Here is a 17,867-nt window from a genome sequence, read left to right on the forward strand (position 1 = left end):
AGCAGGAGGCCCAGATATGATCCCCAGAATCTCATGTTTCCCCAAGTACCACCAGGAATGACCCTGAGCATTGAGTCAAGAATAGCCCCTTGGGGGCCAGAGAGATAGCATGGAAGTAGAGCATTTGCCTTGCATGCAAAAGGACGGTGGGGTTCAAATCCCAGCATCACATATGGTCTCCTGAGCCTGCAAGGAGCAATTTCTGAGTGTAGGGCCAGGAATAACCTCTGAGTGTTGCTGTGTGTGGCCCAAACACCAAGAAAAAAAGTTAAAACCCTTTCTTTTTCTTTCTTTTGGTGCCCACCCAAAGTTAACACTTTTAAAAAATATATATTTATTATTATTATTATTATTATTATTATTTTGTTTTTTTGGGTCACACCTGGCATTGCTCAGTGGTTACTCCTGGCTCTATGCTCAGAAATCGCTCCCGGCAGGTCCAGGGGACCATATGGGATACTGGGATTCGAACCGATGACCTTCTGCATGAAAGGCAAACGCCTTACCTCCATGCTACCCTCGCTGGCCCCAAAAATTGATTTATTTTTAAAATTTTTTGTTTATTTGTTTTGGGGTCACATCCAAAGGTACTCTAGAGGTTTAGTCCTGGCTCTATGCTCAGGAATTAATCTTGATGGACTTAGGGGGCCATATGGGATGTTAGGAATTGAACCCAGGTTGGCCTGTGTAAGGCAAATAATCGTCCCCACTGTAGTTTTGCTCTGACCCCTCAAAAGAAGTTTATTTGTGTATTCTTCTTTTTTTGTTTTGTTTTTGGGCCACATCCAGCAGCGCTCAGGGGTTACTCCTAGCTCTGCGCTCAGAAATTGCTCCTGGCAGGCTCAGGGGACAATATGGGATGTTGAGGATTGAACCTGGGTCCGTCCCAGGTTGGTAGCGTACAAGACAAACACCCTACCACTGTGCTTTCACTCCAGCCTTTGTATTATTATTCTTACTTTGGTTTTTGAGCCATACCTGAAAGTGCTCAGGGGACAGGGAATGAACTCAGATTGGCTGTATGCAAGGCAAGTCCCTTCTCTTAGATTATCTCTGGACCTGTTTGTTTTTTAAATTTTTTAACTGAAATTACCACGCATCGAGGGACCTGAGTTCAAACTCTTATTACAGGGTTATAGTGATCTGGAGGTCCCTAACACTCCAGACCCTTGGGGATCTATAGCACTGAATCACCTGGCCTATTTGGCTGAGTATCTCCAGATGTACCTATAAGAACCCAAACATTGTAGGTTCCTACCAAAATAAATAAATAAAATCAGAGAATGTGAAAACAGAATAGTAGAAATTACATACTTTGAAAACAGGGAAAGTAGATTAGAGGGCTAGAGAGAAAGTATAGCTGGTAAGGTGCTTGACTTGCATGTGGCTGACCTAGGCGTGATCTCTGGCATTCTATATGGCCCCCAAACCTTGCCAGCTCTGAGCATAGAATCAGGAATAAACATTAAACATTGCTGGGTGGGGACCGGAAAGATAGCGTGGAGGTAGGGCATTTGCTTTGATGCAGAAGGATGGCAGTTCGAATCCTGGCATCCCATATGGTTCCCTGAGCTTGCCAGGAGTGATTTGTGAGCATAGAGCCAGGGGTAGCCCCTGAGAGCTGCCGGGTGTGATCCAAAAACCAAAACCAAACCAAACCAAACCGAAACAAACAAAAAAAAACTTTGTGGGGTGTGACATCCCCCACTCCCAAATAAAGCCTTAGATCTATAGGAGTCCTTCTTTTTTTTTTTTTTTTTTTTTTTTTGGCTTTTGGGTCACAGCTAGCGGTACTCATGAGTTATTCCTGGCTCTGCACTCAGAAATTTACTCCTTACCTAAAAAATTACTGTGAAAGATTTGTAATCCACTTTGGTCAAAATAAAAATTAAAAAAAAAAAAAAGAAAAGAAATTTACTTCTTGTGGTGCTTAGGAAACCATATGGGATGCCAGGGATCGAAACCAGGTTGGCCGCATGCAAGACAAATGCCCTACTTGCTTGTGTATCACTCCAGCCCCAGATCTGTAGGACTCTTGCTTGCAGATGACCCCAGTATCAATCTCTGAGCACCACCAGAGATGACCCCTTTGTATAGCCTGATCTGATTCAACCTACCCATCTGCCTTTCCTTAAAAAAAAAAATCCAAGGCATTCAACCACTATGGTCCAATCTTTGAGCACAGACCAAAAGAAAGCCCTGAGCATGGCTGGATGTGCACTCCCACCGCTAAAGAAATGTCAAGATAAACACGGTGGAAAAAATAATCAAGAATGTAGGGGTTCTAGAGACAGTATAGGAGGTCCTTGCATGTGGCCGCAACAACCATAACCCTGGTTTGAACTTCCAGCACCATCAGCAGTCCCTTGAACACCAAGTAGGTTGCTCCTAAGTACAAGAGGTCAGAAATAGTCACTGAACTTCCACTGGATGTGGCCAAAACCTGCCTCTCTCTTCCACCCACAAATCTTGAAAAGTACTAATGAAAAAATATTTTACAGAGGAAAAACAATTTGACAAGACTTTTCACCAGAAATTATGAATAGTAAGAATGTATGTTTCCCAAAGACTTTAAAAAAAGACTTAGTAAAAAAAAAAAAAAAAAAGACTTAGTAAATAAGAATTCTCTATCAATTTCTTATATGTTTTTAATAGTGAAATAAATATGAATGAAGGTGAAGGGAAAAAAGAATTTATTACTGAGTATATCAGGAGGAAAGAGTAAAAATATAGGTAAATGCAGTAGATTTTTCTTCTTTTTATTGTCCTTATATAGAGGATGTATCAGATATTAAGCTGATCTTAGCTAAAAAGCCTTGAAAAAATCTTGATCTTAGCCAAAAGGCCGAGAAGTGATCCACAGTAGGTTTTTCAACTCCCTGAACTTTCTAAATTATGTTTGAAGATTGAAGTAAAAATTCTACCACAGGGCAGGATGAAAGCACAGAGCTCTGGGGTACTATGCATTACTTTACACGCTATGGGCCCAGGTAGGATACAGCCACACAGCACGGACTCCCCTGCACAGTTCTGAAGACCAGTGGATATGACCCATGAACGGAACAAATTATAACATTTGTTATAACTATAACAACTGTGATTCTCAATGTATGAGATAATATTTACCTCACAAAGGAGAGTTATGGAGGGGGCTGGCGAGGGAGTACAATGGATAAGATGTGATAGCAGATAGGGCGTTGCCTTGCATGCAGCCAACCCAAGTTCTAACCCCTACATCCAATATGGTCCCCTGAGCCTGCCAGGAGTAATTTCTCAGCACAGAGCCAGAAATAACCCCTAAGCACCACTAGCATGACCCCAAAACAAACAAACAAGAAACAAAATAAAACAATAAATGGATAAGACACTTGCCTTGCACACAGCCAACCAGGGTTCAATTGCTAACATCCCAAGCACTTCCAGGAGAGATTCCTGTGTGCAGAGTTAGGAGTAATCCCTGAGCATCACTGGGTGATTCCCCTCTCAAAAAAGTTACGAAAGGTAAGGTTACATATACTTCACTAGAATTCATGCAATGTGCCAATTACAAACTGCAATATTTTATGTATATAATATGGTACCAAAACAATCACTTAAAAAGTTACACAGATAGGGGCCCGGAGAGATAGCACAGCAGTGTTTGCCTTGCAAGCAGCCAATCAAGGACCAAAGGTGGTTGGTTCGAATCCCGGTGTCCCATATGGTCCCCGGTGCCTGCCAGGAGCTATTTCTGAGCAGACAGCCAGGAGTAACCCCTGAGCACCGCCGGGTGTGACCCAAAAACCAAAAAAGTTACACAGATAACTTTACCTTGTCCTCTTTCTTTGCAACTTTGTTCTCATAATTAAAAATAAAAAAATAATAATAATAAAAGAAAAGTTACACAGAGGAGCTGGAGAGATAGCATGGAGGTAGGGCATTTGCCTTGCATGCAGAAGGATGGTGGTTCAAATCCCGGCATCCCATATGGTCCCCCCAGCCTGCCAGGGGTGATTTCTGAGCATAGAGCCAGGAGTAGCCCCTGAGCATTGCCGGGTGTGACCCAAAAACAAAAAACAACAAAAAAAGAAGACTCACTTCTAGTAGGGCTCAAAGAACTGGTGTGCATAGAGTCCCTACCCAGAGCTCCAAGCACCAACTCGGGAGACCCTGATGCCCCAAAGAACTGTTGAGTCTGAGTAGCACCTTGTAGGAAAGTAGTGTTGGAGTCCCTCAGCACAACTTGGGAGACCTTTTCCCTCAAAAGGGACCTTCCTCCCAAACTAATTTATAATGACAAGAGTTACGGATGAATTACGAATGAGGGGTTAGGAGGGAAGAAAGAACTGGCACCATTCCTCTAATAGCATGTGCTCCCTAAGACTCTCTTCCATCCTAGTTCTCTAGATAAAATTTCCTAAATAAAACTATTTTACGTCACTAAAATAACAGATAAAAGGATGAGGGATAGGGATAGAAGATAACAGAGCAGGCAGGGTCCTTGTCCCGTATGTGGCTGATCCAGGTACAATCCTCAGCACCTATCACCCCCAGCCCTCCAGGTGTGATCGCTGAGTACTTCTGGGTACAGCCTAAACAAACAAAAAAAATAAAATAAAAATATGAGGACCAGGAACACAGCCCAATGGAGTACAGGCTTTATATGTGAGGCCCTAGGTTCCAATCCTAGTTTTTTAAAAAAGGGGGGTAGGGCTGGGGCAGGAGAGAGAGCACAGCTATAGGGCGTTTGCCTTGCATGCAGACAAACCAGGACCTACCGTGGTTCGAATCCTGGCATCCCATATGGTCCCCCAAGCCAGCCAGGAGCAGATTCTGAGCAAAGCCAGGACTAACCCCTGAGCGCTGCTGGGTGTGACCAGGTGTGTGACACCCAACCCACCACTCAAAAAAAGGGGATGGGTGGGAGTGGGAGTATAGCACTAGTATAGCAGATAAGGCATTTACCTTGCATAGGGCCAACCCTAGTTTGATTTCCAATATCCCATATGGTCCTCTAAGCCTGCCATAAGTGATCCTTGAGTACTGAGCCAAGAATATAACCACTGAGCATCACCAGGTGTGGTCTAAAAAAAAATAAAGAGAAAAGAGCGAGAGCGAGAGAGAGTGAGAGAGGAAAGAGAGGTGAGAGGTGAGAGAGAGAAAGAGAGACAGAGAGAGAGAAGCGCAAGAACACACCTGGTTGTGCTCAGAACCATATGCAGTATTCGGGATCTACTCAGGTAAGCAAAACTCAAACCTCACCACTGCAATCTCTCTCAGATGAAAACATGACTTTTTTTTTTTTTTTGGTTTTCGGGCCACACCCGGTGACGCTCAGGAGTCAATCCTGGCTTCCTGGCTTGGGGGACCATATGGGACGCCAGGGGATCGAACCACGGTCTTTCCTTGGCTAGCGCTTGCAAGGCAAACACCTTACCTCTAGCGCCACCTCACCGGCCCCGAAAACATGACTTTTTGTTTTTGTGGTTTTTGGGTCACTCCCGGCAGTGCTCAGGGTTTTTTCCTGGCTCCGTGCTCAGAAATTGCACCTGGCAGGCACAGGGGACCATAAGGGACGCCAGGATTCAAACCGATGACCTTCTGCATGAAAGGTAAACGCCTTACCTCCATGCTATCTCTCCGGCCCCCAGAAGCATGACTTTTTAAAACAAAAGCCAACAACGATTTATTGTATCCATGGGCCTCACAGGTTGATCAAGAATGGCTGGGTTGTTGGGCCCGGAGAGATAGCACAGCGGTGTTTGCCTTGCAAGCAGCCGATCCAGGACCAAAGGTGGTTGGTTCGAATCCCGGTGTCCCATATGGTCCCCCGTGCCTGCCAGGAGCTATTTCTGAGCAGACAGCCAGGAGTAAGCCCTGAGCACCGCCGGGTGGCCCAAAAACCAAAAAAAAAAAAAAAAAAAAAAAAAAGAATGGCTGGGTTGGACCCAGCACTAGTCATGTAGGTAGTTTTTCATTACTAATGTGACATTCAGAACTTCCTCTGCTTGGGAAGCAAAAAATAATAGAGAGAGCTTAAGAAGTCCTGATAAAAATTATGTACTTGGATCACAATGAAATTAAATTACAAAGCACAAAACGGCTCTTCCTATTTTATTACTGAAAAAAACTCTATATGGGGCCCGGAGAGATAGCACAGCGGCGTTTGCCTTGCAAGCAGCCAATCCAGGACCAAAGGTGGTTGGTTCGAATCCCGGTGTCCCATATGGTCCCCCGTGCCTGCCAGGAGCTATTTCTGAGCAGACAGCCAGGAATAACCCCTGAGCGCTGCCGGGTGTGGCCCAAAAACCAAAAAAAAAAAAAAAAAAAAAAAAAGAATGGCTGGGTTGGACCCAGCACTAGTCATGTAGGTAGTTTTTCATTACTAATGTGACATTCAGAACTTCCTCTGCTTGGGAAGCAAAAAATAATAGAGAGAGCTTAAGAAGTCCTGATAAAAATTATGTACTTGGATCACAATGAAATTAAATTACAAAGCACAAAACGGCTCTTCCTATTTTATTACTGAAAAAAACTCTATATGGGGCCCGGAGAGATAGCACAGCGGCGTTTGCCTTGCAAGCAGCCAATCCAGGACCAAAGGTGGTTGGTTCGAATCCCGGTGTCCCATATGGTCCCCCGTGCCTGCCAGGAGCTATTTCTGAGCAGACAGCCAGGAATAACCCCTGAGCGCTGCCGGGTGTGGCCCAAAAACCAAAAAAAAAAAAAACTCTATATGAATCTCAGTAATCAGAATATGTTGTCATGTTCCCAGAAGAATGATTTTCTTTTCCCCATATATTCCCCCCAAATTCACCCATTCCATTTTAATTATCAACAAATAGCACTAGATCTTTTTTTAGAAACAGATATGTATGTTCCTTATATAACAAAGATAAGGGAGGTGGTCAGCATTCATGCTTTGTATGCACTGAGTCCTGAGTGGAAGACTCTACACCAGGGGTCTTCAAACTACAGCCCTCGGGCCACATGCGGCCCGCCGGCAGTGATGCTGTTTGGTTGCCAAGATACCTGCCAGCATATACACTCAGTGTATATCCAAATATCAGGAACCATGCACTCAAAATGGTAACCATCTTTGGTAGCACTTATGACTGTGAACAGACTTTTTCAAGAATGAAACATCTAAAATCTCCAACCAGATCAAGATTAACTGATGCCCACTTGCATCACTTGTTACGGCTGGCAGTGACAAATATGGAACCGGACATTGACCATCTCTTTAGCCAAAAGCAGGCCCACAGTTCCCATTGAAATACTGGTGCGTGTGCATGGGGCCGGGCGGTGGCGCTAAAGGTAAGGTGCCTGCCTTGCCTGCGCTAGCCTTGGACGGACCTCAGTTCGATCCCCCGGTGTCCCATATGGTCCCCCGAGCCAGGAGCAACTTCTGAGCACATAGCCAGGAGTAACCCCTGAGCATCAAACGGGTGTGACACAAAAACCAAAAAAAAAAAAAAGAAATACTGGTGCGTGATCTGTTTATTTATAAATGGTTTTCATTTTATTTATATAAGATATGTGCAGTGTGAGTAGGAATTAGTAGCTCATATAGTCCGGCCCTCCAGCTCTCTAAGGGACCGTAATCTGGCCCCCACTTTAAAAAGTTTGAAGACCTCTGCTCTACACCCTCAGAGCACTTACATCACCTGGCTTGGTTTAGCATCAAGAGTCACAGAGCTTTGGAGGTACCCAGAAAAAAAGTCAATGAAAAATTTAGGATTTACTTAATAATGTGTCCAGACCTATACTGGAAAGCTCATCTATTTCAATCTCCCAAGGAAGATCTGGTCCTAGAAAGCAACTGGGATGGAACCAGTGTGTTTGGAGGGACATTGGGGAAAAAATGCCCCCAATGTGGAAGGCTGCCTGGAGACACTTGTCCAGCAGGGGCAGACTATGTGTGAGTAGTGGTGGGAAGATATACGGCCAACCAGGGAGAAACAGGCCTCTGGAAGGAGAATCACATTGAATTGTCACTCTGGAAGATTATGAGGACTAAGACAGATGGAGGAGCCAACCTGTGGATCTACTGACTGACAAAGAGCAGCACTCAGGGGTTACTCCTGGCTCTATGCTCAGAAATCGCTCCTGGCAGGCTCAGGGGACCATATGGGATGCCGGGATTCAAACGACCTTCTGCATGCAAAGCAAACGCCTTACCTCCATGTTATCTCTCCAGCCCCAAGAGTAACATTCTTTAGTAATTCTCTCAAAGATAAACAAACCTGCATTGTGGAGAGATGAAACATCAGCCCTGTTGATCTTTCCTCAGCCCTAGACAATGTGTTCTGGCAGGGGCACACTGTCCAATGTGAATTTCTTTAGCAGCACCTTGACTGCCCTGTGCCTCTCAATAGATCCAACCTGTTATGCAAACTGAGAGCCCAGTTAACCTTCAATTCAGATGGTTCTGCAGCCTTGTTTTGTTTTGTTTTTGGGCCATACCTGGATTCCTATGTCAGAAATCATTCCTGGAGGACACTGGGGATCATACAGGATGCTGAGGGTCAAACCCAAGTTGGTACACCGAGATGGTGTGTAAGGTAAACACTCTACCCACTGTACTATTGCTCTGGCCCCCTGGTTCTGCAGTCTTTAAAGTTCAGAAGACCAGGAGCCAGAATGCTGACTCTTGAAGGGGCCCAAGTAGAAAAAGGGGGAACTTTATGCCCATAAGCGATTTCTAAGCACATAGCCAGGAGTAACCCCTGATCATCACCAGGTGTGCGCCCCCCAAAAAAAACAAAACCAAAAACCAAACAAACAACAAAAAAAAGAATAGCTCTTGAGTACCATTGGTTTTTGATATGGCCAAAACCGAAATTATGATTAGAGCCAGAACAATAGCACAGTGGAAGGGCATTTGCCTGGCATCAGCCAATCTGTATTTGATTCCTGCATCCCAAATGGTTCCCTGAAATTGCCAGAAATTATTTCTCAGCACAGAGCCAACAGTAACCCCTGAACACTGCCAGGTGTGGCCAAAACAAAAACAAAAACAAATGAACAAAAAAAAAAAAAAAAAACAAGAATCCAGGAAAAAAAAAAGAGCAAGATGGGCCTGGAGAGATAGCACAGCGGCGTTTGCCTTGCAAGCAGCCGATCCAGGACCAAAGGTGGTTGGTTCGAATCCCGGGTGTCCCATATGGTCCCCCGTGCCTGCCAGGAGGTATTTCTGAGCAGACAGCCAGGAGTAACCCCTGTGCACCACTGGGTGTGACCCAAAAACTAAAAAAAAAAAAAAAAAAAGAGCAAGATTTAAAAAATGTAACCTACTTTTTTTGGGGGGCGACACACCAGTTTGACACTCAGAGGTTACTCCTGGCTATGCGCTCAGAAACTGCCCCTGGCTTGGGGGACCATATGGGATGCCGGGCATCGAACCATGGTCTGTCCTAGGCTAGCACTTGCAAGGCAAATGCCTTACCTCTAGCGCCACCTCTCTGGCCCCTACTCTTTTGTGGTTATTATGAAGTGTGGGGCCACGTGCTAGAAAAGTGTTTCCCTAAGAGGGTGAAACTGGCCTCGAGAGGGATTGGAATGATTTAAGGAAGTTCTAGCCTCAGGTATAGCTTCACTTAAAGAAGCTGATGAGTAATTTTCTTTCTGAAAATGGGTCACTGGACCAAAAAAGTTTGAAAACCTCTGTATTGGAAAATTAAAACAGGCAAAAGCCACGCACAACCCAGATAAGAATAAATTATCTGGACCACTATTCAGAGGATCTCTAAAATTCACGTTCATTGTCCATAGGCCATAATCATAATCTGCCCAACTTGCATGGTTGATAGGTTTATCAACTGACAATACTTTGTTGTTGTTATTGTTGTTTTTGCTTTTTGGGCCACACCCGGTGACGGTCAGGGGTTACTCCTGGCTATGAGCTCAGAAATCGCTCCTGGCTTGGGGGACCATATGGAATGCCAGGGGATTAAACCTCGGTCTGTCCTAGGTTAGCACATGCAAGGCAAACACCCTACGGCTTGTGCCACCGCTCCAGCCCCACAACTGGCAGTACTTTGAAGTAACTTTGCAAAGGCCCCTATCCAAGTTGCAAGGTGCTCTATCCGCTTTATCAAAGTAGTGACTTGAACTGGATGCTGTGTGACACCTCTTGTTTGCCACTAAAGTTTCTTGCTTTCACTTTTCTGGAGAGTCACACTCAGTAAATGATGCTTCAGAGTTCTAAATCATTTCTCAAGCCTTATTGTTTTAGTTTTATTTGCAGGGTCAGGGATTGAACCCAAGTGCTACTGATGTGACCCAAAATACCCTGCTGCAAGAAGTATTACATGTGTTAGATATGTAAGTATTATATATCTAGATATTACATAGCTAGATATACTATACAATGTAAGACTGTAGGACAGCAATTGGAATCATCTGTTAAGATTTAAATATATTTTATAGAATAGTGACTCTACTGGGAAATGCTGTACTTTCCAGTTTATGATTCATTTTTTCCATTACAATCTCTTTTACTATAATCTTAGCCACAAAAACATGTTAATCCAAAATTACTATTTTCATCTATAGCTATGGGAAAGCTTCACTAATTGACTTGTGTAAAAATATGTTTAAAACCTCCCAAGAGTTCCAACATAAACAACTAAAAACCTCATAAGTTGTCCCTTTGTCAATATTTTTCCCCTGTCAATTTTAATGCTTACAAAACTATAATAATCAGAAAATTAAACATATAAAAGTAGTGTTAAATTTTAATCTCCTTATAATTAAAAAAAATCCCATAAAACCTTTGATATGAAGGGTTTTTTGGGTCACACCCGGCAGCGTTCATGGGTTAATCTTGGCAGGCTTGGGAAACCATTTGGGATGTTGGGATTCGAACCACCATTCTTCTGCATGCAAGGCAAACAATCTACCTCCATGTTATCTCTCTGGTTTGGTATGAAGTATTTTTATTTGTTTGTCTGTTTTTGTTTTTGTGTCACATCCAGCAGCACTCAGGGGTTATTCCTGGCTCTATGTACAGAAATCGCTACTGACAGGCTTGGGGGACCATATGAGATGCCGGGATTGGAACCATCGTCCTTCTGCATGCAAGGCAAATGTTGTACCTCCATGCTATCTCTCAGGCCCCTGTTGTTTTTTTGTTTTGTTTTGCTAATATGAAGGTTTTTTTTGTTGTTGTTGTTTTTGGGTCACATCCAGCAGTGCTCAGGGATTACTCCTGGCTCTCTATGCTCAGAAATCGCTCCTGGCAGGCTCGGGAGACCATATGGGATGCCGGGATTCGAACCACCAACCTTCTGCATGCAAGGCAAACACCTTACTTCCATGCTATCTCTCCGGCCCCAAATATGAAGTATTTTTAAAATCTCTTTTTTTTTTTCAGTTTTTCTCCTAACGTTTACCCACCAGTGTTACTTCTAGTTTACTTCTTCTGGTTTACCTCTGTTTTTACACTCAGGAATCATTCCTGGTGCACTGGGGGTGGGGGGAACCATATGAGATGTCAGGGATAAAACCTGGGTCAGCAGTGTACAAACATACTACTCACTCCATCATTATCATCACTCCATCCCCCTAAAATATCAAATTCTTTCTTTTTTTGGGCCCACACTCAGCAGTGCTCAGGGGTTACTTACTCCTGAAAGAGCGCAGAAAATCATATGGAAGGTCAAGGAATCAAACCCAGGTGGGCTGTGTGCAAAGCAAGCACGTCCCCCCCACCCCCCGTACTATCACTCTGGCCCTCAATTATTTTTCTTTTTTGTTTTTGGGCCACACCCGGTGGTACTCAGGGGTTACTCCTGGCTATCTGCTCAGAAATAGCTCCTGGCAGGCACGGGGGACCATATGGGATGCCGGGATTCGAACCAACCACCTTAGGTCCTGGGTCGGCTGCTTGCAAGGCAAACGCTGCTGTGCTATCTTTCCGGCCCCCTCAATTATTTTTCTAAACAAAACAAAAGATAATATTCTAGGAAAGTTATTCCTAATCTTGATTTTTTTTTGTTTTGTTTTGTTTTTGGGCCACACCTGGCAGTGCTCAAGGGGTTACTGCTGGCTGTCTGCTCAGAAATAGCTCTTGGCAGGCACGGGGGACCATACGGGACACCAGGATTCGAACCAACCACCTTTGGTCCTGGATCGGCTGCTTGCAAGGCAAATGCCGTTGTGCTATCTCTCCAGGCCCATCTTGAATATTTTTTGAAGAAAAAAACAAACAAACAAACTAGGAGCCAGGGGCCAGAGTGATAGGGCAGTGGTAGGGCGTTTGTCTTTCACATGACAAACCTCAGTTAGATCCCCAGTATTCCATATGGTCCCCGAAGCCAGGAGCGATTTCTGAGTGCATAGCCAGTTGTAACCCCTGAGCATCACCGGCTGTGGCCATAAAACCAAAAACCAAAAACAAACGAACGAAAAAAAAGTAGAAGCCAAGAGTCTAACTACAGGCTCTTAAGAAATACACATCACTTTCTACTGTTGCATTTGTGAGACAGGTTCAGAGGTTTTTGTTATTAACATTCTATGAAAAATTACCTCAGGTAGGAGCCAGAATGATAGCATAGGGGGTAAGACAGTTAGTTGCCTTGCAAACAACCAACCCTTGGCATTCATAAGCTTCCCACAAACCTCCAAAAGAGCAGGTCGGGGCCCGGAGAGATAGCATGGAGGTAAGGCGTTTGTCTTTCATGCAGGAGGTCATCGGTTCAAATCCCGGAGTCCCATATGGTCCCCTGTGCCTGCCAGGAGCAATTTCTGAGCCTGGAGCCAGGAATAACCCCTGAGCACTGCCGGGTGTGACCCAAACACCACAAAAAAAAAAAAAAAAAAAAGAACAAAAGAGCTGGGTCTGGAGGAAGTCATGAGCACTTTTGGGTGTGGTGCAAAAAGTACAGAAAATCACCTCAGAATAAAATTCACAAAAACACCAATAAATTACAAGAAATTCAGAATTCTAGAGACCAGAAAGGTTCAAAATAATAGTAATTAAATTAAAAAATGACATGGGGCCAGAGAGAGAGAGCACAGCAGTAGGGCATTTGCCTTGCAAGCTGCCTATCCAAGACAAACTCCTGCCAGGAGCAATTTCTGAGCATAGAACTGGAGTAACCTCTGAGCGCTGCCTAGTATGTCCCCCCCCCCAATAATAAAATGACAGGGGACAGTACAGCAGGTAGGGTGTTTGCCTTGCATGCAGCTGACTTGGGTTCAATCTCCAGTATCTGATATGGTTCCTCGAGGACTGCCAGGAATGATTTCTGAGCAAAAAACCTGAGGTAACCCTGAGCACTGCCAGTGTGCCCCAAAACCAATAAATAAATAAATATAATACAGTGCAATAATACACTGAATAGGGTACTTGTTTTGCATGCAGCCAAACCAGGTTATATGGTACCCAAGCCCTGCTAGGAGTGACCCTTGAGCACAAAGCCAGAAGTAAGCCCTGAATACCACTGAGTGTGGCCCAAAAACAAATAAAAAAAGTAACATATAGAGTCCAGGAAAGTCCTGCTTACAAGGCTTGAGGGCGTTGCATGTGGGAGCCCCAGGCTCAATCACAGGCATTACACAGTCCCTTGAACATAGAAATACATAGAGAATGAACCCCTGAATACCACTATGTATAGCCCCAAGCCAGAAACTAAATGTGAAATTTTCAAAGAGACATCTCCCAGTCACCCTGAATTATGGTGGACTCACCTAAAATATTTCAATTTTCTATCTGTGTATCCTACACATCATGAGCTGAACGATTCACTTAGAAATGTGCTAGTAGGGCCCGGAGAGATAGCACAGCGGCGTTTGCCTTGCAAGCAGCCGATCCAGGACCAAAGGTGGTTGGTTCAAATCCCGGTGTCCCATATGGTCCCCCGTGCCTGCCAGCAGCTATTTCTGAGCAGACAGCCAGGAGTAACCCCTGAGTATCACTGGGTGTGGCCCCAAAACCAAAAAAAAAAAAAAAAAAACAGAAATGTGCTAGTGACTCATACTTCTGAATGAAACTGCTTTATGTGCAGAGACAAGGAACCAATTAAAGGGTTTACAATGAAGTTTTGTTTAACTGGAATGTTTTAAGTGGAAGTTAATTCTGCATGAGCGATAATAGATGTTTAATAACCAGTTAGTGGCAATTTCTAAGCAAACACATTATGGTAGCTAACTAGCAAACAGTAATCTATGTATTACAAACATGAAAACAAAACTTATTTCAAAAGAACGCTTGACTATATTTTAGAAATACAAAATATAATTTTGTGACTAAATTATAAAACCTTCATAGAGAAAGCTGTCTGAAATCTTGGCTCTATTACCAACAAAGAAACAAAACACACCATTGTGGGTTGAAGTGTCAATTTGTGCTGGCAAAGAGCCATTCTACTTGAATGTAAGAACCTTCAGATACCAGCTGGAGAAGTATGGGGAACCTGGTATAACACATTCATTTTCAAAAGATTCTAAGTGGTACTGTCTTCTTGTAAAAAAAAAAAAGACAGCAGATGGGGCCGGAGAGATAGCATGGAGGTAGGGAATTTGCCTTGCATGCAGAAGAACGTGGTTTGAATCCCAGCATTCCATATGGTCCCCCAAGCCTGCGAGGAGCAATTTCTGAGCACAGAGCCAGGAATAACCCCTGAGTGCTGCCAGGTGTGACCCTAAAAAAAACAAATAACAAAGAAAAAAAAAAAAGGACAGCCTTGGTATACTTGTCTAAAATAACTGAAGCTGAAGTCAAACCAAGTATATAAACAATGATTAGTGTAAGAAAATGAACATGGGGGGCCGAAGAGATAGCATGGAGGTAAGACGTTTGCCTTTCATGCAGAAGGTCATCAATTCGAATCCCGGCATCCCATATGGTCCCCAGTACCTGCCAGGAGCAAATTCTGAGCATGGAGCCAGGAGTAACCCCTGAGCACTGCCAGATGTGACCCAAAAACCACACACAAAAAAAATGAACATGGGGGGTCGGTGAGGTGGCACTAGAGGTAAGGTAACCTTGCAAGTGCTAGCCAAGGAAGGACCTAGGTTCGATCCCCTGGCGTCCCATATGGTACCCCCAAGCCAGGGGCAATTTCTGAGCGCTTAGCCAGGAGTAACCCCTGAGCATCAAACGGGTGTGACACAAAAAAAAAAAAAGAAAGAAAAGAAAAGAAAATGAACATGGGGGCCAGAGAGATAGCATGGAGGTAGGGCGTTTGCTTTGCATGCAGAATGACAGTGGTTCTAATCCTAGCATCCCATATGGTCCCCTGAGCCTGCCAGAAGCGATTTCCGAGCGTAGAGCCAGGAGTAACCCCTAAGCACTGCTGGGTGTGACCCCCCCACCCCCCCAAAAAAAGAAAATGAACATGAACATGATGCTGTATAATAAAGCAGGTAGGGTGCACTTGCCTTGCACACAGTCGACCCATATCTAATCCCCAGCACCCCATATAATCCCAAGACTACAAGGAACCCAGAACCAGTACCTGAACCTAGAGCCAGGAGTAAACTACCCTAAGCACCACTGGGCATGGCCTTAAAACAAACAAGTAAAAAAAAAAAGTAAATGAATATATATCAGAGAAAATAAATAGAGGGTAGAGAGACAGTACCAAGTGTAGAGCATTTGCCTTGCATGAAGCTGACCCTAGTGCACATTGTCAGCACCATACGAAGTGACCCTTGATGACAGAGTCAGGTGTGGTCCAACTCACTGGCCCAATTAAAAAATGAAATACTACTGGGTCCAGAGAGATAGCATGGAGGTAGGGCATTTGCCTTGTATGCAGAAGGTCAGTGGTTCGAATCCCGACATCCCATATGGTCCCCTGAGCCTACCAGGAGTGATTTCTGAGCATAGAGCCAAGAGTAACCACTGAGTGCTGCCAGGTGTGACCCAATCCCCCCCACAAAAAAGAAAAAATAAAATACGACTGACCAAGCAAGTGGAAGCAAATAAACAAAAAATAAATAAAATAAACTCAAATAAGGAGGGCTGGAGTGACAGCACAGCAGTAAGGCATTTTGTCTTGCATGCAGCCAACACTGAACGGACCTCATTTTGATTTCCGGCACCCATGTGGTCCCCCGAGCCTGCAGGATCGATTTCTGAGCATAGAGCCAGGAGTAACCCCTGGATGTCACAGGGTGTGACCTAAATAAATGAATAAATAAATAAATAAAATAAGCATGTAATACTTTGTTAGGATCTAAAGTTTGACTTAGAATTAACTGTAACCTAGATTTGTTATGAACCTAAGTATAGCCATGACAGGCTCAAGTTTTAAGGAACAAAGACTAGGCCAGAACAGCCAGTTTAAGGAACTTTAAGGGCATGTACCAAAACAGATAAAACTAGCAACACCGGGGCAGGCAGATAAGGTCATGGGTGCCCAGTGGGTGTCCAAGCCCCTCCTCTACTACTCCTCTGATGCAGACCCTGAGGCTCCATAAAGGCACAATATACCACTCTAGATATCTAGCCATAAAAGGAAACAACCTAGACAACAGCCTATCAACTTAAAAGTTAACTGTGATGGTTTGAAGCCTCTGTAACCCTATTAAAGGAGGCTGAGAGCTCAGTAAGGGGTCATTCCCTAAGGAGGGACTTCAGCATGCTGGTAAACTCCCATGTGCTACTGCAATGCTGTTCGTATTCTTGATGGTCAGTGTGGGATGGATCTCAGATTCAGAGCAAACAATTTCATAACACAAATTCTGTTTGTTTGGGGACCAACTGAGAGGTGCTTAGGGCTTACTATGCTCCGCACTCAGGGATCACTCCTAGTGAGGTTCAGAACTTCTGAAGTGCCAGGGATCAAACCCAGGTCAGTCATGTGCAAAGCAAGTGCTCTACCTGCTGTACTATCTTTTTGGCCCCATCAAACACAGAACTTGGCAAAAAATAAAAAAACAAAAACTACAATAGTGGATAGTAGTAGCTGAAGACATCGTGGCACAGTATTTATTGGAGACTTTAAAATGTTTATGTCTTGGGGCCGGAAGTCAAATCCTCTTGTGTGCAAAGCTCCAACCCTTTAAACCACCTTCTCAGCCCCTTGTGATCAGTTTTAAAAGAATATTTCATTATCTGGGATAATGGTCATGTGTAATAAGGACATAAACAAAAAAATTCTAATATAATAAGCCTGAGTAGAAATACACCCTTAACAGTGGGCTGTGGAGGATTTCTCTACTTGCTTTTCAATATTTTCTATAATAAACATGTATAATGGAATCTTGCAATGCTTTACTAAGTAATAAAAGCCAAGAGAAATTTAAAAAGCAGGTTGGGGTACAAATTTCATAAAACTTGCATACAATTATAAAGGCCTAATAAAGTAAAGGCTATGTCACAGAGAAGTTTAGAGGTATCACAGAACCTGCACTATAGTTATTACACCCCTTTGCCTTAGAGGGTCCAAGACAGAACTTACACAAAATTGTGCTCTAGCAAAATAGGATACAGATGATGAGTCTAGAGAATAATCTTAATTTCAAAAGATAGTAGTATTCTCTTCTACAGCAGCTTAGAATCATAATACTGCTCTTATCATTTCTTTGGAGACTCTATAAAATGGTTCAAAAGCAACACATTAAATTAATATACCCAATAATCTCTTTAAAAAACAGTTAATGCCATTGCTACTTGCTGCTTATTGCTAATAGTGAGTACTTGGGAAAAAGTGACCGCTGAGAAATTATTAAAAACAGCTGTAATAAACTTACCAGTCTCCATTGAGTTCTATTAAATGTTTACTTGACATGTGAAAATGTTTTTATTTTGGTTCTTGTTTTTTTTTTTTTTCTTTTTTTTTTGGTGAGTGTTTAAAGCTCATACTTCCTGTCCTAATATCTCCACTCCATTTTCTCTCCTTCAAATCAAGGATTCTTCTGTTGGGATAAGAATA

At 43.5% G+C, this 17,867-nt stretch overlaps 1 protein-coding gene across 1 annotated transcript in view; it reads left to right on the forward strand.

The window, feature by feature from the left end:
- Positions 1–2,980: 2,980 nt before the first annotated feature.
- LOC126000972 (translation initiation factor IF-2-like) overlaps positions 2,981–17,867 on the forward strand; it is a 26,094-nt gene continuing 11,207 nt past the window's right edge. Inside the window, exon 1 of the mRNA XM_049768162.1 lies at positions 2,981–2,990. Within this exon, the coding sequence (XP_049624119.1) occupies positions 2,981–2,990 (10 nt within the window). The remainder of the gene's footprint in view (positions 2,991–17,867) is intronic.

Source organism: Suncus etruscus, chromosome 1 (assembly GCF_024139225.1).
Source record: "Suncus etruscus isolate mSunEtr1 chromosome 1, mSunEtr1.pri.cur, whole genome shotgun sequence".
NCBI lineage: Eukaryota > Metazoa > Chordata > Mammalia > Eulipotyphla > Soricidae > Suncus > Suncus etruscus.